The sequence below is a fragment of the Sipha flava genome, unplaced genomic scaffold (assembly GCF_003268045.1).
Source record: "Sipha flava isolate LNK unplaced genomic scaffold, YSA_version1 2_pilon_pilon, whole genome shotgun sequence".
Lineage (NCBI taxonomy): Eukaryota > Metazoa > Arthropoda > Insecta > Hemiptera > Aphididae > Sipha > Sipha flava.
Genome location: NW_020272972.1, coordinates 446,682 through 473,144, shown reverse-complemented (window position 1 = coordinate 473,144; position 26,463 = coordinate 446,682). Strand labels below are relative to the sequence as shown.

Sequence of the window (26,463 nt, the reverse complement as noted above, 5' to 3'; positions counted from 1 at the left end):
ATTTATTTTTTTTTTTTTCGCCGCCACTCGATGGAACGCGGGAAACGATTAACAAACGTGTTGCCGTCTCGAGTGCACTTTCGGCACCGATCGTGTATGGAGGAACGCCTCGTACCGGCCGAGCGTTTTCGGTCGTGACCGAGAACGGGGTAGTAGTTCGTTGTGGTCGCGCACAAAAACTTTTACGGTGGGTTCGCCGTTGACACGTAAACAGCACTTTTATCATCGATCGCGATACGAGCGTGTTGCTTTCGCCGCGGAAAGATCGTTTTCGGTCAACACGTTCGTTTTAAAGGGATCCGGGATGATGGGTAAATTTTCGCGTTACTGCGACGAGACGTTTTCGTCCCCCGTACCCAATCGCGAAACCGTCGACGAGCTCTATCCACTAGAGATCCAATCCTATTACGATCGCTCCGCACGTCAATTCCGTCGGGAGAAAAATAACATATACCTGACGACGGACATCCGATATCCCGTGCGGGAGAGCGCTTCGGTGTGATCGTCGCGGGTTCGACGCGCCCCGTACGTAATCCTTTTCGTGAAAATCTATTTTTATTTTCTCTCCCTCGCCGATCGCCTAAACCCGATACGATAAGTGACGTGGAAAATTCATCACCAGCCGACGGCCAACCTTTCCACCGCTATTACGCCGCCATGAATGTTCGTCCAGCGCTCTGGACTTCGAAACATTGAAAACGTCTTGACTCACAAACCTTATGGTATCGAGGAGCGAACCAGAGGATAATACTGGCGCATATGTTTACTGTAAATGGTTTGGAAACGATAATATTCAAGGCCCAAATGGTCACGACCCGGTGTGATTTGGCTTACTCGCGCTTTGCTGATCTGGACTCGAGGAAAAATAGGGCTGAGAGGGAAACATTTAAATTAACGGACACGCATGACAACTGTACACGACCGACGTAACCCACCTCAGAGGTATCTACTTGCAAAAAACTATCACCACGTTGATTAAACAGCAGAAACGTTTAAATTCAATAGGATTTACCCCGAACCCTACGAGAATCCCTCCCACTCCTCGAGTACAGTTTTAGACCTCCATCGTAGAACGCGCGAATGGCTCTCGTAGAAACGTATGCCCGTATAACCACTGTGGTTTACGGATTGTTTTGGAACGACTCGCGACAATGCATAAAAGGACCCGAGAATCGTCTTGAGTATATCAAGCTTATTTTTTCGGGATTACACTCGCACGCACACACCTGTCCACACGTCATATTACATATTGTTTTACGAGTGAAAAATTCGTGTACGTGTGCGCAGATAAGTGTAACATTAATAGTTGGACTTTAGTGGTAAACGTGTAAATCATGCTGTATCCCAGTGTTATAAAGAATAACTTGTGCACGTACGAAAGCCTACACGTGACTACGGTGTGTGTTCATCGGCAAACATCAAGAAGCGCTTTCGACAACAACTTTCGCGTTGTTCTTCGGAAAACTAACATCTTCACATTATTCTTATTTATTTTTTCTAAATGCCCTTTTCGTTTTGCTCAAGTCGACTAGTGCCGTCTCAATTAACTATATCGTTTCCATTTTATCCACGTGGTTTGACGATCCACACATCGATCTCGCACACGTCAGTAGATCCAACCAATGCAGCACCCGGTGCCCGTCTCGTTGTTGTGAGCCCTCCACGAGTAGCGACTATTGCTAACTCAACGATGTCTTAGCCCGGCGACAGAAAGTCGAGTTGTGCACACAATCGAGTGTAGTCCGTGTTATTTAATCTCAATAAAGGCATATAAAAAAATTCTCACGAGTGCCCGTGGTGTTAATTTATTTCAAAACGTGCGCCAGTAACCGATACTGGTTGGTTTAAACCGTTAAAACGGAGGTAAACCAGAAAAAAAAAATGAACGTTGTAACCGACGGAAATAACCGAGGGTCCTAACACTGCTATAGTAACATCAACTATAAACAACAATCGCAAATCGCAACAATCGTCTGCGTCATAACGGTGTGCACCCATACGTTGTTACAGCGGTATTCATTGCCATCGAAATATCTGGATTGGCAAACGTGTCCGGCTGCGGATACATTAACTTCCCGTTAAACGTCGTCTGAACGATTATTAGTTGTATACCCCCGTCGCGGTGCGAATGTGATTTGTGTTTGTACGAGCAGGACAGAACAGGAGATCAATATTGTGAAAAACCGTTTGTCACATAATCGCGGGGCGAGCAAAGGGGTTCGAGCACACTCTTCTTCGTTAGATCAATGTTTATAATTATTGTTACACACATTGTCAGTGCGAACCAGGACTACAAATATACACGATATTAACCGAAGATAATCGTCACTCGATGGTCACATGTTATTCGTTTAACATCTATAGCGTACACGATTTTCAATGTTTATAGAAAAAAACGAATGTAAATAAAATTTGAAACAGAAATATCTTGGATAATTATCGGACAATCTGTCGGTACATGCAACAGTATCGATTCGCTACATTCTTTCTACGCCTTTTGAATCTGTGAAAAAATAAAAAAATTAATAACAATAATAAATATTCAAACCTGCGTACACGAATTCGTCATAGCATTGTATCGGAATCGACCGGCATGGGAGTGCATCTGAATGTTTCGATTGTCCGTTATGCGTACGACACGTTTTACATTTTAACTTATTAATCGATCGAAACATCATCAAAACCGGATCATGATGAACATTTGACTTACGCGTGTACGGTTTATATTTCGATGCGAAACGAAAAAAAATAAATAAATAGATTCGATCGTTATGTCGTTATACGGCACCGAACTTGTACGCGAAGTTCTCGGTGTGGAAATACGTGCTGGAAAATCGACCATGTTCCGACGGCGATGACGGCGAGACGGGGACTCAATGCGAAAATAAAAATACCACGCGCACACGGTATTCAAAAAAATATCGCGTACATGATATATAAATATAAACGCGGAAATTGCTCGGAGCATAACCTGGGGGGGGGGGGGTCCCAAATATAAATAGGCGCGGACTTGAAAAAATGAAAAACGCATTAATGTAAAATCAATACGCGTTTTTCGGGCTCTTGTTTTCGAAGGTCGGTATCGGAAACGAGAAAATCGAACAATATTTAGAGCAACACACTTACCGTCGAACAACGGGATTGATAAACGGGTGAACAGCAGCGGTGAGCAAAAAAAATAAATGTATAATGTATATACGCAACTGCCGATTTTCAGTTATTCCAAAGCAAATGCGTGTGAACTATGACGTTTGATACGCGGCGCGAAACAATAATAATAACAATCGCATTATTCGTTTGACCGTTTGTTCGCGTTATCGTGTCCTGCGACGTGCTAAACACGAACGTATTTCGCTCTGGTAATCTTTTCGTCGGCTCGTCTCCGTCGCCCGCGCGAACAACACATTCGGACGCGTTCGATACCAATTCACCGATCCGCCAACGACTACGTCTCGGCCGTCGCGCGCGCGTATCACAGCCCGCGTTATGGAATCAAAAAAAAAAAAAAACAATCGGGTGGTTGTTTTTCAAGTATCCACGTGGCTTTTTTTGTTTTTACAACACATCCGTACAAGGAAAATGAGGGCCGGTCGTACGGTTATGAATCGGTATCCGTATCGCGGACATCACACGGCGGAACGCGAAAATAAAAATAAAAACCAGTTGGTAATATACTAGACTGTTATAGAGACTTACAAAAATATATTGTTGAAACGGAAGCGATGTCGGATCGAAAATGTGAGTACGGGTACAATGTGTCTGCATCGGAACAGTACGGTACGGTGTCTACGTTCACGTGTTTGACCGTAGTGCGAAATATGTTACGAGACGGACCCGTCATGGGCGCAACCAGAGCCTAAATATTGGGGGAGCTCTGAAATCGCTGAAAATAAAATTAAACGGTATTTAACCGTAATTACTATAGATTATATAAGTCTGAAAAAAAAAACAGAAGTGCTACATTTGAACTCAGGGGCGCTAAAAACCCTATTACGGTACGGGGTTGGGGGTGCAGCGAGGGTGTGCGATACGTTTCGTGTCGTCGGATCAGCCGCCGACGGAACGCGCGCGCTGCGTTCCGGGTACTGGAGCCGGTTTTAGAAAGTCATGTTTTAGAATATGAAAGTTCTATAATGCAAACTGTTTTAAACATTTTGTACTTATTTATTTCATAAACAATTTTGCGCGTAAAATATGGGTGTAAATTAGGATTAAAATTAATTTGTGTACAAATTAAAAAATAATCAATAATTAATAATTTAATACGAAAATGATTTCTCCTTCAATAATCTCGTGTCATAAATACTTATTCTAATATTACATTTTATATTTTTTCCCAGAGCACGGCTTATCTAAGATTTGGTTTTTCTACAACACGACATTCTAAAACATGTACCTCGAAACGCGTTATGTGCGCTTTCCGTCGGAACGTTTTACGACCCGGTTGGTGGTCACTCTTCGCGTCCCGCGATCGCGCGACACCAGGGACGGGTTTAAGGGGGTAGCTAGGAGTGCATCAGGCCCTTACTTATTGGCATTATATTTTATATAATGGTTTTACAAAACCAAATATTATGGTATATTGATATATTAATAATAGTTATAAAATATCGTCATTGATGATTATAGTACCTATTTATTATAATTTTTTTTACAAATAAATAAGCTCATTATCGTTGTTAATTATATATGTGTAGGTAGCCATATTTTTAATATAGTTTCGGATTAAAATCGATACCAACAATGTAACTATTTAACACTTGTCACTGTTGTGAACAAAATGACTTACTTATGAGAGACTCAAAAACATATTCTGTAATTTAAAATTTTGTATAGATTTAAAAAACAACCAACTAAATTCTCACTTGGTGAGCGATAAAACCCGCCCCTGCGCGACACACACGATTCGCAATCAGATGTTCGTGTCGTTGTTCCGGTAAACGTATCGCGATCGATCTGTTGATATCGTTGCGACGCGCACGAAGTGTACACGGTTCGGGTACGCGACGACCAACGAAGAAAAATAATAAATAGCGTATCCGGCGAAGGGATCTTGAAGTTCGGCGGTACGATTGCGACAACTTTTCGAGCGCGCATCTTCTTCGGCGATCTTTCGGTCGAGCAAACCGAGCTCTATGTGGACAACTCGTGCGCTGCACAAATGTTTTTTCATCGACACGAGCTACGAACAACAGAATTTTAAAAATTAACGAACGCACGGATACGTTTTAACTTCCGACTGGCAGAGTTCAGTTTTATCCGAACGGGTTTTTACACGCAAAACACCGTGTGGTTCATGTATTACGAAAAGAGTACACACTCAATAATTAGTCTTGTCGCTGTTGAAATATTTACGGCTGCTGATTCGTTGCATGATTTACGTTGCATATTTTTTATATCGGTGTATTATACCTCGGAAACGCAATGCATTACACTAAGTCATTGTCAGAGTAATACAATAATAATTCTCTCTTATTATTATTGCCTTTTAATGTAGTAAATATTTTGGTATGAAAATAACTTTGGTAATATTAATATTCAAGTAAATTAATATTGAAAACTATTTTCATTAACAACGAATAATTACATTGAATTATACACGGTTGTTTTACGAATTCCTTTAAAAATTAAAAAAACAATATACTGTAGTACACCATACTATTCTGCTAAATATCGCGTTTATTACAATTACAAATGTTAATGTCTTTATCCATTATATTACTATCGTGAATTCCGTTCATATACTTTGAGGGAATAACTAATATTTTTGTTTTCTGTCAATAATAATATTATTTTTTAGATATTGATGAATATATTTAGAACAAAATTCTTCTTTTCGAAGCATAAACATTTTTATACGAAGCCATAATTTAATTACTTTTAATGGTTAGGTATCCAATTTTTTATTTATTATTATTTCTTTTTTTTTAAAAAATATCCGTTTCTTACCAAAGAAATGTCTAAATCATTATTGGTTCGATTGAATAAATATATTTATATTCATATATTTTTTATGTACGTCAATTACACACAAAACACGAATACTTTATTTGTATTGGGAAAAAAAAATAAATATTTTTCTGAGCGAGTATATTATTTTCGAACTTATAGTGTAGTACAAATCACGTGTAGTAAAAAATAATCTCAAATTATTATACCATCAAAAAGAATATACGTCCCATTATTATTATTGCTCGACTTTTTGTGCTTGAAGTAAATCGGCTTTAAACTTTTTAGAGATTTTCATTTTTATACATTTCATATTATTTTTTATCAATAAAAATATTTTAAAACGTTCACTGTTGGGAAATATTCAAAACCAATTGCAAAACGATAATTCATAAATAAATCGCTGATTTGGAAACAGGATGAAATGATTATCAAATATTCAAAAATGTTTTACAAAATCTCGTGTAGACGTTTCCTTCACTCTCGTTAACTATCCTTCGCTCCCGAAATACAACAGTGATTTGATTTTCATAAATATGATTAAATATATCTTCCGTTGTCTAGATCCACAACGAACTCGGAGAAAAAACAAAAGCTTTACAGCATTTTTTTATATTTCTGAAACTCGGTATTCGAAACCACGGAGTTTTGTGAAAGAAAAAAATAATAACAAAGTATTAAGACTAGTAGCACAACAACAAATTCCGTCCAAAATTGTTGCATAAATGAATACAGATTTTTAGCGTATTTCTAGTCTAAAATATGCAAAGTTTTTTTTCTTTTTCCTTATGTTACCGTAAAGTTAATTTAGATTTAAAAGTTGTATGAAACACAAAACGCGGTTTTTGTACACTTATCTGTATACGAACTAAATGAAATTTCCTTATTTAAATCCGATGAGTACCGCTTTAAGGTGTCTTTCTATGATTACATGCTTATCACCTGATCGTATAAAAACCAATGTACCGACAGACCAACAAAGAATTGGATTTTAACAATTTCTCAATTTTTTTTTTTTTACTTTTTCGCAGAAACTTCTTTGTTGTATGACAACAAGCACTACCACGAGGAATGTTTGCGTTGCAATTCGTGCGGAATGAACCTAACCGGCCCAAACCAGAAACGGGCCAGAAGGTTCAAGAATCACATACTGTGTGATCTGCACTTTGCCGACGTCGCTCTGATGGAGTGCTCTGATTTTATGCAACAACTTCGTAGTTTCAAACCGCAATCGCTCGGTTGTGCTGTGGCCAGAAGGAAAAGCTCCACTACACTCATATTCCCATTGCCACCGCAGGCGTGTGGAGGTAAGTGTTATACGTTTGATTGCTTCGTAGTTCGTTTTCTTTGTTTCGACACACACACACACACACACAAATATAAAATGTCAAGTTTCACGGCAACAACAATGAACAATATATTTTAGGATTAAGAGATTTAGAAAAAAAGCTTGCGGCGTGTATTGAAATAACGTAAAATCAAATATTTACAGTCAGGAGCAAAGCTGTAACCGTGGCGCGTATGCACGCAGAGGGGAGGGTGCGTAGTGCAACGCAATGGATTTGCGAAAACGCAAAAACGTACGGTCCTAGAAAGTCGCACTGACGATCCCGACAAAACTGCGGCGGCATGCGTGCACTGGGCTAATACACACGTTACGGTAATAGTTCGGCGCGAAATCCGCTAGCTCCGTAAGGAATAACGTTTTCGGAACACCGCGGTTATCAAATCATATCGTATAGCCGAACAAAAAAAAAGAAGTAAAAAGGGTGAAAAATTCCTGCCGGTGGTGGGTAGCCGAGGAGATACGGTACGGTGACACGCGAGAGGTGTACAAGCGGAACGAGAATGGGAAATGCGAAACAGTGTCTTTCGGCCGGTACACAAGGACGTGGTGGCGAAGGAAGATGAAAAGGTCTAGCGCGCGGCGAGTGGAAAAAAACCTAACGAAAAGCTGTCGCCCGACGTTGTCTGAGTCACGCGAGGCCACTTCAAAGTTTTCGCTTCGTCACCGTTGCACTCGAGAAGTTACGTTCGGTGAACACGCTAAAATTTAATTTGCACGGAGCCACCGGCGGTGTTTCTGCTCCGGCACCCTTTCGGCTAGTGCTCTCCTCCCCCCACACGTGATTCCGTAGGTTCGTAATGGTACGCGTCGTGCGAACATTCCCGTCGTCGTCTTCGTGGCGGACAACGATCGTGACCGTCCCTTTGACCCGGTGGGCGAAGGAGCTTTCGTCGTGAAGGGTCGGCACGCATCGTGGGACTCGCCGTCAGAACGCTGTGGAAGATTTGGTGCACGGGCAGCGACGCGTTTGTACACCGTCCCGGACGTGTTCGACTTCGATCGTCCCCAGGATGCGATACCGGGTGCGCCGCGCGAGACTTTCAGCCCTACGAAGCTAGAATTTTCGTGCTAGGTCGATGGGTACCATATTTTAAATGCGCGTTCATGTGCGAAAATGGATTATCATTATTATGGTTCAAGGTGTCCGCAGCAGTCACTACACTCACCACCCATACCATCCACCGGCGGTCCGAATAGATATTCTACTTTAATGCGATGATTGGGGCCCTGTGGCCACTTTTTTTTGGGGGGGGGGGGATCAAGTGCTCACATCAAAATATGTGTTCTACCAAATAAAAATAAAAAAATAGTAAATATATATATATATATAAAATAAATAAATTATAAAAAGTGAAAACTTCATAACGCCAATAAATGGTAAACGACATCAGCAGTCCACACTGTGTATGTCCACTAGTACAGAAGCGGATTGAACATTTACATCTTACCTAGCCACTGTCGTTTAAAGAACCCGCCTACCCTGAAAAAAATCTTCAAGCTTCATTCGATCTACATTATGTCTTAACGTTAAAAAGTTAATCATGTGTTTATGTAACCGCTAATCATATTAAACCACCCACCCACATATTTTGAAATATTTTTACCGGGGCACCGGCACTGGCCCTGTAGAAGGTGCTTATAAACCGCCTCTGCTCTAGTATTTATTAAATAAAAAATATCGCAGTGAAATTCATAATAGAATCTACTCGATATGACTTCCGTTTATTGTGTACCACTTGAATAGTTTTTTTTTATGTTGTTTCGCGAATTGTTCGAGTTTCGAGAGGTGACTTTTGGGTAACAGCATTTTATCTCTGGTAAGTTATATCCCACGAAACACCAATATGTACAGTGGTGTATGCAATAATTTTTAAGTGAGGGGAAGTATAATAAATAAGAACAAATTTAAATGAACTGATATGAAGCCGAAAAATAAATAGGGAGCCTAAAGGGACAAGACCGTTCAAAGTGTTGATATATATTAATACATAGCTTGTATACAACTATTTATAACGTAATACGTATAATTTATGGTAGAATAATAAAAAATAAAAATGATTAAACGGTTAGTACTCATAAAATAACAAATAAATAATTATTTTTATTAATGTTGTTTAAAGTAATATGATTTGGACAAGCTATTGCATTTCAATGGTGAGTCGTTCGACGTAAAATCAACGGAGGTAGATTTCTTGGCCGTCCCGGAACACACCGGTCGTTAACCGTCCGTCGATGACCATTGGATTCGATAATGGTAACGATCCTTCTCGCCCGAGCTGGAACGACGCCGAATCCGCCGCGTTAATACGAGTTTTACACGCGCGCCAGAAACCGTTTGCGCAGGATGAAACTGATTCACGTGTAATTTGATATCGTCTCGATCTTGGTTTTTTTCCGAGTGCTCGTGTTCGTGCGACACGGACAAAATGTACTGCGGCACCAATTATCATTATGATCCTGCGACGCTGTGCGCGGGACGCAGGACCGCTTGATTGCACAACACGTTTCCGGCGCATAACGTTTGTGCGTGTTACGTGGATTGCACGGGGATGAATAAGGAACGGGACCAACTGTTATACCCTGACAAATGGTGTTGTGCACGACGTGAAGCGTACGCCCGTTTCGCTATGGTTAACGAATACGCGAAAAAACGACTGCGTTCGCGTGAAAAATTAATAAACAAGAACCCGCAAGATTTTAAAATATTATCGTATACCCAAATTTTCTTTTTAACATCCAAACTAAAATCCAAGTACAGTGTTATGAAACAACGAATATCCGCAGTGTTTCATTATCGTTAAATATAAATCTCGGATGGAGCAGTTTCGTTATTGTTATTTATTTTTTTTTTTTTTTATATAATAATAATTTATTACTCATATTACATATAATAATATTATTGCACCGGTCCGTGTTCGTTATTCTTAGCATTAACCTTATTAATTTCAATTTAAAAAGATGCCACGATCCTGAAATATAAAAAGAAACAAGTTTTCAAGTTACTTGTCGGGATGTAACTTTTCACAAAAATGATTTAATAAGACATGGTTTTCCGAAACTTTTAGAAATATCTCTGTGATATTCCAAAATTTTAGAAGAAAATAACTTTTTCAAAATATTGTTAGATATCTTTAAGTAGTCCTTTAATGGCAATAGTTTTTATTTGAGATAAAATATAACAATAACATTTTATTCACTACATAAATACGGTTTGTATTTAATAATATTGACCATAAAAACGTAATAAGATTATCAAACCAACCAACACTTATGATTAAAAATAATTAACAATGTCCTACTTAAAATGCACAGTATCCAAAACCGATGAACAATTATTGAATTATAACCATTTATACAATAATTATTGTACGACAGTTTAAATAAACAAGTAAAGTAATAAATTAGCGTCAAAAGTTTGACATTTAAATTGAGAGAAAAATCATAAAAAGTATTTCAGTGAATTAATCAATTTTTCTTTGACATCCCATGCATTACCCATACAGTTCGCTCCATTACCGTTGGAAAAATAAAAATAAAATATATCATATGAAATAGATATTGACTATTTCAGTTATTGGATTAGGTTTTTTTTTTTTTTAATGAAAATTAATATATTTTTTCACCAAGGAAATTTTTTTAATCTTTAAAATTGCTGTATCTACTTTATTTTCTTACCATATTTTAAGTGTTTCGTTCAAAAAATTGGATCAAAGAATAATTACAATATTGGATAAATTTTACTACGAATAAAATAAGTACAGATAAACGTTTCTCTTTGATCATTCTATCAGGAAAATTCCTCGTAAACTTTGAGTTTAAAATTAATTAACATGATGGCGATGTTTTTTTTTTCAAAACAATTACATGAAAATATTTTTTACAATAATTTCAAGTAATTTCAATCAAAATAAATAAAATAATCAAAAATTAATTTTTATTTTCTGTCAATATTTACCTAATCATAAAAATATTTCAATTAAAATAAAATCGCTTCGAAAAATATGTACTTCGTGTTCACATCGATTTTTATTTTTGGTCTTTCTGCATAACATTTCAATATTTTAATATCGACAATGTTTAAACGAATAAGCAAAATAAATTCATTGTTTTACTCGGAGAATTCTGCAGTACGATAAAATACGTTACCGAGTACGACAGTAACTGCAGTGAAACATCTAATGTTTACTGATATAAATAAAATATCTGCATCGTGAATTGAAACTTATAGTCGTTATCATTTTACGGTTCTTGTTGAGACCAAATACAAACTCATTGTGTTTGATTTTGCACGAATCAATTTTTTCGAGCATAATTTTCGCATGGAAACTGTGTCTTCTACGTTTTCGACTGCGATTCTTTGAAATTTAATAAATACATATTATATATAATAGAAAGACAAAAGTGAATCGCTTCCAATTGAAAATAACGAAAAAAGAAATACCTAAAATACCCGTATTCGAAGAATTCCCATACTGTTTAATTTTCAAACGATAACATAATTTCACTTTGAAGTACCTACAGCAATATGTTGTTTTTGGTAAAATATAAATGGTATTTTTCTTCGTATTATGAGCCATGCAATTTTGACAATTTTCGCCGAGGGTATTCAACACGCATATTTGGTTAACCATTCGTTCCTTATTAATCGGCAAAAGTGTCCTAAGAGAAAAAACTATAAGACAACTAATAATCATAATCTCTTGTAATGAAATGCAAATATCAACAACTGTTATATTTTTTTATCTAATTCATCGTGTTACTCAAAATCAGTAACGAATGGTTCTTTTTCATTACTTTTACTTAATTATCGATTATTATTATTATCAATCGTCTGTTCGGCTCAGTGGTGTTTTTTGTTGTTATTTTTCCATGCATATATTTTACATTGTTATTTTTTTTATTCTGGTTATAAATTTCAGAATCACATAAGATTATTAAAGTTGAATATTATTCCCAAAATTATTCGAAAAATGACTTTCAGTTATTTCGTCCTTTATTTTTGTGTAGTATTTGAAATAAAAAATAATCAACATCGATAACCTAACAGTAACTTTTCACATTGCTATTTCAGATGTTAAATACAATACTTGTTCATATATAAATAAATTAAACAAATCATTTTTATATAGAAATAAATAATAAATAAAATCTTAATCAGGATTATTATTATAATATATTTGGCTCATATTCTATATTGTTATTTATTTCTATATATATATAAACCATTTGTTTATTAATTTATATATTATTCTACGAGTATTAACCATTTATTAATTTTTAATTTTTATTTTATTAATAATTCTTGGCCATGATAGTATAATGTAATAAAGAGCATAGAAAAATTATATTGTTTAGTTTTCGTTATCCATTATACTAGTAAGATGTAGAATTAATAATTTAACTTCACCCTAATGTTATTCACATCTGGCATTTCTCAAGGCGGCCATTTGTCTTTTCTTATTTTCATTATTTTCATCTATGTATAATCTAATTCCTTCCTCCGCAGCAAGCCATTATTGTTTACTTCTGATCTAAAATCATATTTGTGAATTATCACTATTTTCGAGGTTGTAATGAGATATTCTTTCAAGGTCTATCTCGATGATTGGTTTATTGAAAAAAAAAAATAAAGAAAGAAATATCTAAATAGAATTAAACTTAAAGTTTGAATCGCACAATAAACGTAAATAATTTTAGAACCGTGCATTATAAACGTGTGATAAATTAAAAGTACTATCTCTACATCTCATCTACGAATATATTTTTTTTACGGCGATTGCCTAATATTATGTGATATTATGTACCTACCTACCTACATCTATAAGCTATTCATATAGTACAACATCATGGAATCTGTTTCAAAACCGTTCGATTGAGTTCAGTTTTTGTTAACATACAATTCAAGTGTTCTTCTGCGGAACTTATAAGACATAGAAAACAACACAAGGAAACTTAAGAAAATTGCTTGCTAGCAATAACATTATTGATGCACATGGTGTCAGTATTTTGAATATTTTTATATTAAACTCAAATTCCGTGTTCAGGCGATTCAGTCGTCGATTTATGATATTATTAAAACTTATTTTACAATTAACTGTGTGTATTAAATAGTGCTATGGTTTATGTACGCGCTAGATTATTGGCAAATAAACGCACAAATAAATTGCGTCAACGATCTACCCAGTCAAATTAATAGTGTTCGATACTTAAATTATGGACACACGAACAGAATAAATAATATATTATACTCGGTAATTTATATCGTACGGTAGTGAACATTATGGACGTCAATTGGACCGATAAAAATAAAGATAATATCGTTTCAAGTAATGTGTTTAAATATAATTACATTTTAGTTCCAAACAATATGCGATCGTGTTGGCTGTGCTGGATAACGATAAATATACAAGGCACAAACAAGCGCGAGCGTTCTGCGCACGAGGTGTTCAAAAAGCTTCGATACACGCTGCTCTTGTACACCTGGAACGACAAAGCAACCGAACATTTCCCGTTTCATTCCTCGGGTAAAACTACACGTACCCGCACTCAACACGAACCGCAGTTTTTTTTTAATTTCTTTTTTTATTTATACATATGCGTGTACTCGGCAACCGCGTGACGATAACAGAACAACGTCGATTTTGCAAATCGTTCCGCGGACCGTTTAATCTTTTTTCCGCGACACGGAATATCCGCGTCTACTTTTAACCGGTCTCGTTCCAGATCACGAGGCACGTTCCGTTTCTATCGATGAAACGTCGCGCCGAGTTCGGTAAACGGCGTCGTTGACAGGAACGAATAAGCCTGCGACGTTTGAAGCGGTAACAAAAAATAATAATATGTTGCCCAGAAGTACGCGCGGTAACGGATTAAGAGCCAGTATCCTATGCAAGCGAATGGTAAAACGTCGACGTAGGAAGACATTTCGAGGGGTTGGGGAGGGTATTAACGGCTTCTCAACCCCACCTGCGTGCGCCACTGCCGACTGCGACGTCAGGCGCTGTGTGTGATGCGCGACCGAGTCTAAACGGTCTTCGTCGTTATAATAACATCAAAAGAACGTTTAAAGTTTCTAGTGCTTCGTAAAGTTCGTACGTACGACCGCACGTCGAAATATATACCTATTAACTTTTATGTGATTCCATATAAATGTATAAATATATATATATATATATATATATATATATACATATATATATAAATGAATTGCACGTCCGCACTCGAATTTATGATTGGTGGTTTGCGTGCGTGTGCAGACCGTATATCGCGTGGATAAATCCTTTTTCCGAGAGGGATGAACTAAACCCCGTGCTTGCGGTATACACCATAAGCACGAGGGTGTACGTATATAACATATATACATCGTACCGCTTAACAACGACGGTAGTGTAACAATATGTCTCGCGATCGTGTTTTTACGACGCGAGCACGGCCGACCGACGACCGATCCCGTCCAATCGGTCTGAACCAAATAAGTTTTATAACGACCCTACCCACGTAACACACGTTTGCCCGCGCCGTCGCGCCACGTATCTTTTATTGTCCGTCAACCGTTCGTCGGTGATATCTCCCGAACTCCTACCCGCACCATCCGAATATTATTATAACAATAACAATATCGGCTTCGACTTATCGATCACGAAACGCGCACAATAGTGTAATACAATATAATTTACACGAATAACGGTTTCGTAACAAAATCGTCGCGCGCGAAACGTTACGGTTGTACGCCAGTTGGCCCGATCATTTTGCGCCACTCCGCGTTACGTGTCTCTCTCTCTCTCAACACGACTCGGTTCGTTCCGACAAAAATTATTATTATCCCGGTACGCGTGGTAAGTGGTAACAGGCGGTCGAAACTTCGAACGAATGTCACTGCGCGACCTCCATTTGTGATATTTTATACGACTCGGCTGCGGTGGCGGTTTCGCGCCGCGACGGATTTCGAGCCCGCGTGACAGACCTATGATATAATGTACGTGCACTTGCGCGCGCCCACTTGCCGGAGTGATTTATTTCGAAACTTCTCGAGAAAAAAAACGCTCGGCGAACCTTCCATTGTTCTCGTTCGCCTCCCTCCGATAGAACTTCTTTCAAGTCGGGCAGCGCATATAATGCACACTGTGTGTGTTACGCAGGTATACACGCGCTGTGTAATATATTCGTCCGTTTCGATGACACCGCCGCGGATGCCGTCACGTGTAGTCCCGAACGAACCCTCGACGCGGTGCACTGTTGAATACGAAAATCTCATCCGAGTCCCCGCACGTGTTTATTCGCACGATAAAATCTAACCCATCGCGGGAACGGTGGAAAACAACACTTCGACCCACCCCCTTCAACCCTTGGGGTGGGTAAGATAACTTTGCCGTTCGTGCGCGAAATCGAAGACAACATGCGAACTTTCTTACAAGCCCGGACATCATCGAAATCTCTCTCTCTCTGCGTATCTTTAAAACAACAGATGACTGTACTCTGTTGGCCGACAGAACGCAACTCTTTCGCGCGTTCCCACCACTTTTCGGCACGTTCGCTTTGCCGCCTTGAACTCTAATTTCCCCAACCACGCGGCTACCGATATGCGAACGCGCTGAAAAGCCGTGGGGATGCGCGAGAATAGAGTTTCGTTCTCTCGGCGAACAGGGTATAGGATATGATATTTTACAGAGAATTCGTTTCCACTTTTTTTTTTCACGTAGTGCTTACAATTGGAGAACAATCGCGAGTACAATCACTTTTTTGATCATGATACAGTTGACCCGTGTTTTGCGAAATGTTTTACCGAACACTCGGATTTAAGTGTGTACTCGACGAACAGATACCGGCTCGAAGCTATGTAATTTCGTCTGCTCAGCGAGTGGAGAGGATCTTACTATTATTATCCGTGACCTTAGGCTACTCTGTCGCAACAACTGGCACGTTTTTAAGCCTCAAGTTTTTCAATCTTGGACTCGCGCCCTCACGTCTAAGCCTCGCGAGATAAAGTTTCATATCTGTCGGTTTTTGTTTTTCCATTTGTCCACGTATACGTTATTTACTTCGCCATCTGTTGCCGTCCGTGTATGCTTCGTCTACGGTGTTCGTATCGAGTCCACGTGCATTTCACTAATTGGCCATGGCTATAACGTATACTCGCATTAACCACCATAAATTGACTTCTTGGACAAGCACAATAGTTATAATTGATTCTTTTGCTATCCAAACACAAAGCTTGGACTTTATTCTCTAATACTATACAATACACGCAATTTCGATATTTTAATATAACCTAACCTAACGTTCTATGCATAAATCGAGTTGTCGTAGACACTTGACCGTGATAATAATCACACGACTAAGATTCTAGATGACGTTTATCATTGTTATTTCTATTTGATTAGAGAAAGTCTATGAATCGTATTCTAGTTCAACAACTATACATTTGTTAATAAAACATATTTATTTCAATTCAACGATCGTTATAAAATAGATCGTTACGCATTTCAGGACGTATTTATTAAGAACATAATAGCATAGGATCTTTAATTGTATTGAACGAAAACCATACAGATCCGTTAAAAATACGAACAGTTGAACTCAACGCGTTACCGTTTGTTGCCGCGCTAAAGAATTGCGAGGCTTCGCGAAGAATCGGAAACCGAAATATCTGTTCGTAGACAGAAAGTCCTACCACTGCTTTATTATACTTTTTGATAATTATTTCGTAAGTACATGTTTTATTTCCTTTAAGGGCGGAAATCTCGTCTAACCGTTTGCATCGAAATGAATGACTCCGGTCCGTTACCTTAGTCTCGTACAAAAGAATAACATTTCGATAAATCAACTCTGATTGTTTTGCACGTATTTGCATATACACGAGTTTCGCAAGACCGTGTATCGTGCATACCAAACCGTGTTTGCTAAAACAGTTATTGCGACTTTTAAAAAATGAAATCAGGGTATATAGGTACGCTTTTTTTTTTTTTTTTTTAATAAAAACATTCTTCTTTTTACTCGCTGCAATACAAATTAGATTTCTCGAAAATATATGTTTCAACGCGCGCCGCCCGCGCGATGTAGTCGGATGTGAGACATTCGATTTTTTTCCTACATTCGCCTGCGCGTGTTGTTCTTTGGCATTCGACGAGCACATAAATCACATTGACGTCATGCCATCGGTAATAGTGGCGGCGCGAAACACTCCAGACGCCGGTGAGTGTAACATGAACACACAACGGCACTTGAGAAGTTGTATGCTCCCCGTGCACTTATCCGTTGCAGACGAACGTAATGTACACTGTATCATCGTTTTCGATATAAACCACGATCGATGGGTGCACGGCCTTGGGAATCGATAGCGATTTGGATACGTTTCCCTATTGTAACTCGTTCGTACATCAACCTAACCTAACCTAACCTAACACGTTAATATCTGTAACTAAATTCCAACAGTCAATACGATTAAATCGAACCACAATCGGTTACAATGTTTTCACGCACCGCGAACTATATTATCCGTGACCCGCGTTGTAATGCGAAACGTAATGTTTTGAAAACCGTCTAGATAAGTGAATAATATGCGTTCGATTGCATTTGTACGACTGTTGGTTATGCTCGTTGCTGCTCGTGGTATCCGTTGGGTACCGGTGCGCGTTCGTAATAAAAATGATTTATGCGAACAATAAGGTAAACACGAACATTATTCTGGCGCGATAAAATTACAAAGAAACCTGCATCGATACCGAAGTAGTACAGTCGTAGTTAGAGATCTTGAAGTTGTACGTGGACGGTAAATATAACGATTTATTTCGTTTCCGGAATCAATGTACTCGAATGTTTTCAAAAGACAACTTTGTGTTATAAATTACAAGTTTTTTGGTCTTTGTTTTTTGTTAAAGATCACATTTAAAGGGTGTAAAGCGGAGGAAAGTCGCCCCGGACGTCAAATTTTAACGACCAGCAATGTTTATATATATAAGATATATTAGATATGCATATATATATATATATATATTCAAGGTCATTTAACATACTTGACAAGATTTATTTATAGCTCAGCAAATGGTTGGGTGACGATGATGGAAGGAGGAGTAATCAAAAGGCGTTTCTTTGAGCTGCGAAATTCATAGAGGGAATATAAGAACGAAATTTAATTTACGAGAGATTATTCATTGATAAACCCATAAAGTCATTTACATGTTAATAAGTAATCAAAAGAAAACAAGTTGTACCATAGTAATGGTCAATATAGTTGCACGTTAATTACTTAAATCAACAATATGAATTATAAAATCGTTTGAATAGTTCGCGAAACATCAACGAATATTCTATAATATTTTAGTAACACCTCGTTAATTTCATAATTATTATATTATTCTACATTTTTAATTTCTAATTTTTAAACTTAAACTATTCCTTAAACAATTCCGTCGTACTTGTACGGAATAATTAACCCGCATCCTACATTATTATAATTTTCACATCGCGAGTCGGAACAATATTTTGTGCAAAAAAATAAATGTTGGGCTTTATCCAATTTCTTAATTTTAGAATTTATAAATATATATGTATCTATAATGAGATAAACTTTTTTAACATGCTGAAAATAAAATATTCATCCACTGGAATTCGAAACTACTATTTCGAGTCAACCATAAATGATAAAATTATCGATCAATTGCTACGTTTTCTTTCAATGATAAAAAAATACATTTTGAAATAAATTGTGATTATTATAAACCATTATAACAGTTTTAGTATGTATTTAAATACTTAATTATAATTTAGTATGCTACTTATTTTACCATATACAATATACACGCAATAAATAAGGAACATTTTATTTGATGTTAAAAATAATAGTATAAGATGCAACTAAATAGATTAGGTCTGGCCAAGTACCTTACCACTCATTCTTACTAATAAATAGTTAATTTTCAATCAATTTATCGGCTTACCATTCATCAATATAACAATAACATTTACTCTATATTTGAGCATTAGGCCTCGAGTACCTAACGAAAAAATGAATAATTTGTAATTTTTGTAACCAGGATTATTTAAGAGTTTAAATATCAAGTATTTATTTTCAAGAAAATTAATTAACAATATAAATTTGTATTTAACTTGTTTGTTTGAAAATTAATTTATTATCTAGATATATCTAGATAAATTTATTTTTCATCTAAGATAATTACTTAGATAAGCCTCAACACTGATCATTTTTAGTGATATTAATTTTAAGTTCTGGTTATTCTTCGTTCAGAAATTTGATATTTTCTTTATTCCATCAAATGTTTCAATTATTGTAAGTGCCCTTTCGCCTTATCCTTACTCATGGTATATAATATTTTAGTGTGTGCTGCGTATCAAAAATGATTTATATAAAGTGCAACTTTTCAAATCAATTAAACAAAAAAAAAAAAAAAAAAAAAAAAAATGTTACAATAATGTTACATTTTGTCAATCGTTCAATGTTCAAACAACACGGGAATTTTTTTTCTTTTTGTTTTCAACTTGAACCCGAATTATTTTACAAACTAAAAGATTATTAAAGACCTTAAACAACAAGTTATTTACAAAAATTATCCTTGACATATTGAAAACGATCCGAAGCATACTATTGTCTACTTCTTTTTTTTTTTAAATATGAAGCCGATTTCTCCGAACGTTGTTTTGCTAATGTATTGCATCGGAAATATTTTTAACTACAACCACGCTAAATATGTTATAGACAAAAAATAATGATAATCACCACTCGTAAAAGTCATCAGTCATACCGTATTGTTCAGAATTTTACACGTTGGCAAGAATAATGAACTCTGGTAAAATATTCATGTAAAATAACTTTTAGATTAAATGTTCACATTTTAAAACGTAGAATTAATCGCTTTGGAAAAATCAATTTAAACGCTTGTCTGACGAAATAAAATCTAATTTATAACGTTTTATTGAAAAATTTTATCAAACAACTCGCTGAGCTTAGAATACAATGAAATAATTTAAATTTCGAATAGTTTGTGATATCAAACGTACGTTACGTAAATTACGTACGCAAAGTACGTAACAGTGGTAAACACAATTTATTGGGGATATTTTAAGTCACTTTGAATCGTTAATAATTCCGAAAAGTTCCAAAGAATGCGCAGGCATTATTATCAAATGAATCAATGTCATTCGCAGCGAACACTGACTGTTAGGAGCATTATGTAACTTACAATTTATAAAAAAAAATAAAAAAACAATGGAAAATGAAGACGTTTCAATGAAAGCGAAATAATTGCAAAATATCCTGTAAAACATATTTTATTTTGTATACACTATTGAAATCGAACTTAATGAAACGAATACGTACCATTACGTCAAAGCGGTGATAGCTTTTTTTTTATCGTGTTTAGATTTCATAGCACGTATCTTAATAATGGAAGTTTAATAAAGCTGCGTCGATCGCGGGTCCATGGGTAATACTTTCGTGATTATGGCACGACTGAGGGCTGCACAAGCGGAGAACTCCGCCGCCGTACGTCGTTTTTTCCGATATTTGTTTCTTTCATTCTTTTTTTTTTCCTTTCTTTCCTTTCTCTCTTTTTTATATATATATATATATATACTCTAAGGTTTTCGTGCTAAAGTCCAAGAGAATTTATTGCGCACCTTACACGAAAGCATAAATTTTCCAAACATCCGCTCGAGTTTCTAAACATCACCGCGCACACCATTTTTTCCTTGACACTCGAAATTATGTTTGTTGACACACGATATTTAATAATGTTGCGTACACACAGCGCACATAACGTAATAAGATTACACACATAAATTTATCCGAGTACATACACGCACGCGTGCACGCACGCAGCACACGGTACGCTTTTCGGATTTTTACATTTTTCCTGTTGGGAATCGTCCGGCCGATGAAAATAATTATTGCACTCGTCGCGATCGCTGGTCATCCAACGGCAATCAAATGCATCGAAACCTCGTATTTCGACAGTTGACCGCCGGATGAACGTCGTGGTTTGTCGCCGACAACTCGACGTTCGAATCCGAATGTTTGTTTTATTTTTCGATATTGTGATCGACGACGTTCGATCCACAACGGTGGCGTCGCGCAGTGGCGCCGAAAACGTACGGCAACTGAGGTGAATACCCCAAAAACTGTTTAGGTGGCGGGTGGATGGTTAGATTCAATGAGTGCTAGATATATTATTGTACGGTAAAATATTCCATAATATTATGTAATTGCTAGATGCGCAGTAAACGCTCGTAGCTCACAGGTGTACAATACTTGTTATTTATGATTTTCCGGTGAGTAGGTGGGTTAAGTAGGGTAAAGCAGGTAAGACAGGGTTCATCCCAGCGATATAAAAGAGGTTCGACGCCACTGGTGTCGCGTAAGAAACGTATATCTACGGTGACGCGCGTTCGGAGTCGGACAACGATTCCCGACTGCGAATCGGCAACACAACGCGACCGATCGACGTAACGTGTGCGCGAACCGACCGCCGGACGAGAGCGGAGATGGGTACGGACGGCCGGAGGCGACGTGGAAAACGTGCGGTACGCGATGTCGTATATATTAAATAATTACGGACGGGATTATGAGAGATATCTGGAGACGCGCGTGGCCGCGCAATTCAACTACATGAACGTTATGAAATCTCGCGCACCCGGACGGATCAGCGGCCCGGGGCAGGGACGGCGCGCGCGGCAATGGGATTTACGGGAACGCTGGGAGTAATTTCAAAAGTATTTCCGAGACGTTTCCCGTGTGTCCCGAACACATCTCGTTTTCGAGTTGTTCGGGCAGGCAACAGCACCGGGCACGGTAGCCGTTTTCCTAAGTCGTGCTAGATCCGTTTCCCTCGGACGTGCGTACGTGTACACCGGGTAACGCGTCCGTCCGCAAACGAGAAGACGGCGTCCGCTAAGTTTTCACCGTCCGTAAACGCGCAACGTCTCTCCGGGTTTTGGGTATCTGAACGCATTCCGAATGAAAAAAAAAAAAAAAAAAAAAAAAAAACCCGTGATTCTATATCAATACGTTTTCTCACCGTTTTCGAGCCCCTCCTCCTATCTCTTAAGTTAATGTTTCTCGTAGACCTTCCCCTAAATTTTTTTCTCCCAACCGATTTCTTCGGATAAAAAGGATATGTTATTCCCGTAATGTAAAATACCGGTACGCGTTCCGATTTCTCCGAAAATCGACTTCGACTGCGACGGGCCGTTGCATATGATGGTGGGTAGACGAGAGGACCACGTCCGGTTCCGTGACGTTCCGTGGACATTGCGCGACTCTTACACGTCCGCCCAGCAGATGATCGCAGTCGGGAATCCATCGGCTTTTGCCTTTTTCGCGTGTTTAATTCGAACTTCGATAGACACGGTGCTGGTGGCATCAGATTTGACGTTTGGCACCGCTCGCCCTACCCGCTGTTGGACGTTCGCTCGCACCCGTCCGCCACTGGTCTGCTGCCGTGACACTCGAACGATCCACGTGTACCAGGTCGAACGGGATGAGCGTACCTCGAGCCCGATGCGATTCTTCGCGCTAACGTAAAACAACTTCATCAATCACAACCGAGAACGTTCCGACTGTTAAGCTTTTCCCGTAGTTCGATTATCGATCCGCGGGGGGAAAAAAAAAAGCAAAGAGAATAATGCGCTTCGAAGCGACAATCGCATTTCGTACGAGCCGCTACCCGTCGCGCGCGATCGCGTCAATTACGTTTTGTATTATTATTATTATTATTATTGTTATTACAGCCAGTTTTCGCGAGCGTCGTATTAAATCCGCGGACGTAAATCTCCGGGGAAAAGTCGACGGGCTCGCTCGACGTTCATGAACAAAATATATGCCCGTGAACGCGATTTATAATAATAATATTCTATTATGTTTATTTTCCGCACGCGTTTGCGGGCCTAAACGTATAATGTATACATACACTACCTAGCACTAATGTATCGGTAATAACAATACAGTCCGAGCGATCAGATCGACAGGTACGTCCGGACGACATAATGTGCCGTGTTTAATACATCGTGTAATCGATAGTCGGTAACGCTTTGTAACTCTGCACGTATTGAATTTATTTGAATCATCTTTTTTCGGGTGATTGACAAACTTTGTCGTGCACTTATTACACTAATTCAACTAGTTTTAGGCCATTTAATTTCGCGCATGCGCATACCAACTTTTTTTTTTTTTAATGAAAACTCCCTTTATTCTGGTAATTATTATGGCAGGTATTTTTTTATAAATTTTAATGGTCAAACCAACTTCCTAAGTTAAAAATTAGCTGAGTTATGAATTTTTTAATGTTTGATATTATCTTTTAAAATTTTTGAACCATACACAAATTTTATGACTTAAATTATTTTTCTCCCCGTAATGTAATATCTCCTAGTACTAATTTTGGTTCCTACTTTTAGGAGGTAAAATACTTTAACTTACCATATTTTTTTCCCCCGTATAATAATTTGTCTCACTAGTCAATTAAAGAAACATACATTTTTTTTTTTTAATTATAATTTTTTTTAGTTGGTTCAAATTACATTAATTTATCTTATGAATTTTTCAAATTGTTCTCCTTTATGAATTAAGCATGCTTCTGCCCTTCGTAGAAATTCCCTATTTGTTGCACTTGAAATTTGTTTTTCGGTAAGCTGATTATACGTCGCATTTATTTTATCTTTCAAATGCATAAGACTAGTAGGTGGGTCTGCATAAACGACAGTTTTTAGACATCCCTATAAAAAGTAGTCTAGTGGGTGTATGATCTGGGAATCGAGTTGGCCATTGTATTATCTCATAAGTTCTTACCCAACGATTTTCGAAATTGTCATTTAAATAATTCCTCACGACTGTTGCATTGTGTGCTGGGGCCCATCTTGTTGCGAAATCAAATTGCTGTTTGTTACAAGAGGAATATCGTCTAGCATGATCGGTAACTCTTTCGTTAAAAATTCTAGATATCGTCTTCCATTTAATTTACCGTTGTAGAAATAAGGTCTCGATAATCTCCAATCAAACCGCACCAAATATTTGTTCCTCAGACACTTTGGTTATTTGTTTCAATAACCCAATGGGGATTTTGATTGTCCCAATAACGATTATTTCGTTTATTTATAATCCCATTGTTAATAAATTTAGACTCATCTGTCCATAGTATGTAATTTAAAATTATACTACTGTTTTCTATTTCGGTAATCGGTCAAGAAATAAACGTAATCCTGCGTTCAGCATCACCTTGACGTGATGCAACTATTTCAACTAATATCAAACATTTAAAAATCCATAACTCAGCTAATTTTTGACTTAGAAAGTTGGTTTGGCCATTAAAATTTATAAAAAAAATACCTGTCAAAATAATTACCAGAAAAAAGGGGGGTTGTCATTTAAAAAAAAAAAAAAGTTGTTATGTACATGCGCGAAATCAAATGGCCTAAAATTAGTTTAATTAGTGTAATAAGTGTATAACAAAGTTTGTTAGGCATCCAAAATAAAAGATAATTCAAATATATTTAATATGCGCAGAGTTACAAAGTATTTCCAACTATTGATTACACACTATATATTGTTGTACTGCAATCACAGTGAGCAACAATGTTGACGGAGGGCGTGTTGTGGAAAAGATCGGTGAGGTTGAGATTTATCTTTGACGGTTTTATTTTTGTTTTATTGGTTTTAAAAGAAAAATAGATAATTTGTTTTCTCCGTTATTCGTATTTTATTCCAACCTATATACCTTAGGTTCAACGTTTCAAAAATGTCTAAATTTTTAACGAATTTTTTATTTATTTTATAAATTAAAATCCATTACATCCACGAATTCACGAATTTACGAAAAAAGAAAAGAAGAAAAATGCGACAATAGTAGTACACGTTATCCTAATAAATGTTATAATAACATAGAAGAAATCAAAACATTTTAACTGCACCTGAAATAATATTATCTACTTGAGACATTATATAAATTAGTCACTGGTGATGACGCGTCGCAGCGAAGGAACGTACGTCCACGTTCTTCCTCGGATTCTTGTCTCTAGTTTTCCAATAGGTGTTTTTTTTAAATTTTTTTTTTTTACGTACGACAGGTCTGCGTTTTCGGTATTTTGCTACGTAGCTCAGTATAGCGTATTATTATGTAAATACATGATGCAAAAAATTACCTGCAGCAGCACGTGAAAATAGTGAATTCCGGGTTTTTATTAGGGTGTGCGAGAGATCGGAATTCACGTGCCAGCAGACATCAAATATTTTCGACTTTTTATTTTGTCATATGGAAAAATATCGATCGCGCTACATTTTGTGAATAGCTTCAGTGTTTTTTGGCTCGTGGGGGTCGGCAGGCGAAGGTAGAAAAACAAAATTTATCGAGTTACATGCGTATACCGTAGATTCGCAGCGCCCGACATTAATACAGCATTCGCCGAAAATATACGTCGTATTGACTAGGACTCGGACATCGGTGTACCAAAAACATGCGAAAATTGCCAAAAATAAATACATTTATAATATGCAAAACACGAAAAAAATTCCCGCGACGTTTATAATATATGTTAACGATCTAGGTACTTGAAGAGTGCTCGAAAAATTGTTTGAATTTACAGACCTATGCACTTCGATGTTAAAGCTCGAATTCGATGACTGATCGAAATATAAAGCCCATTGAAAAATGACGCACTGGGGATTTTTCTATCGACCGGTGAAGAATAATAAAAATTCCATGTGTTTCAAACAATTACCGTAAAATTATAAAAATGGATTAAAACCGAAAATAGTTGATTCGAAAAAGTGTAAGCCGAAAACAAAACCAAAATGAACTATATGAGTTCGTAAGTTATTATTCAAAAGACTAGACGGGTTCCACGGAGCACCAAGTATGGCCGGAAGTATTCCGTAGAACACTGAATCTCACGAACAAGCAAAGGATTATATTAATAAAAATGCACACCCCATGCGGAGCACAATATCTGTGTATACAAAACGTTGCCGTCGTGAAGCATCGGCAGTGTTACTTCGCCGGAACTCAGTCGTCGCGATGTCGAGTTGATCTCATCGACCACTCCATCCAATCTCATCTGCGGACGGAAAATGATGTACAAAGTTTTTTCATCGCGCATCGTGATCACACAGTGCGCCGAGTGCGTTCTATGTAACATATACTCGCAGCACTTGAACGTAAATG

At 37.4% G+C, this 26,463-nt stretch overlaps 1 protein-coding gene across 2 annotated transcripts in view; it reads left to right on the top strand.

The window, feature by feature from the left end:
• The window catches only part of LOC112686169, a gene marked incomplete at its 5' end in the record, with an annotated part of 142,106 nt that overhangs the window by 68,293 nt on the left and 47,350 nt on the right, over positions 1-26,463 (top strand). For both annotated transcript variants that reach the window (XM_025558364.1, XM_025558363.1), the window contains 1 exon segment: positions 6,981-7,256. In XM_025558364.1, coding sequence (XP_025414149.1) covers positions 6,981-7,256 — 276 coding nt within the window.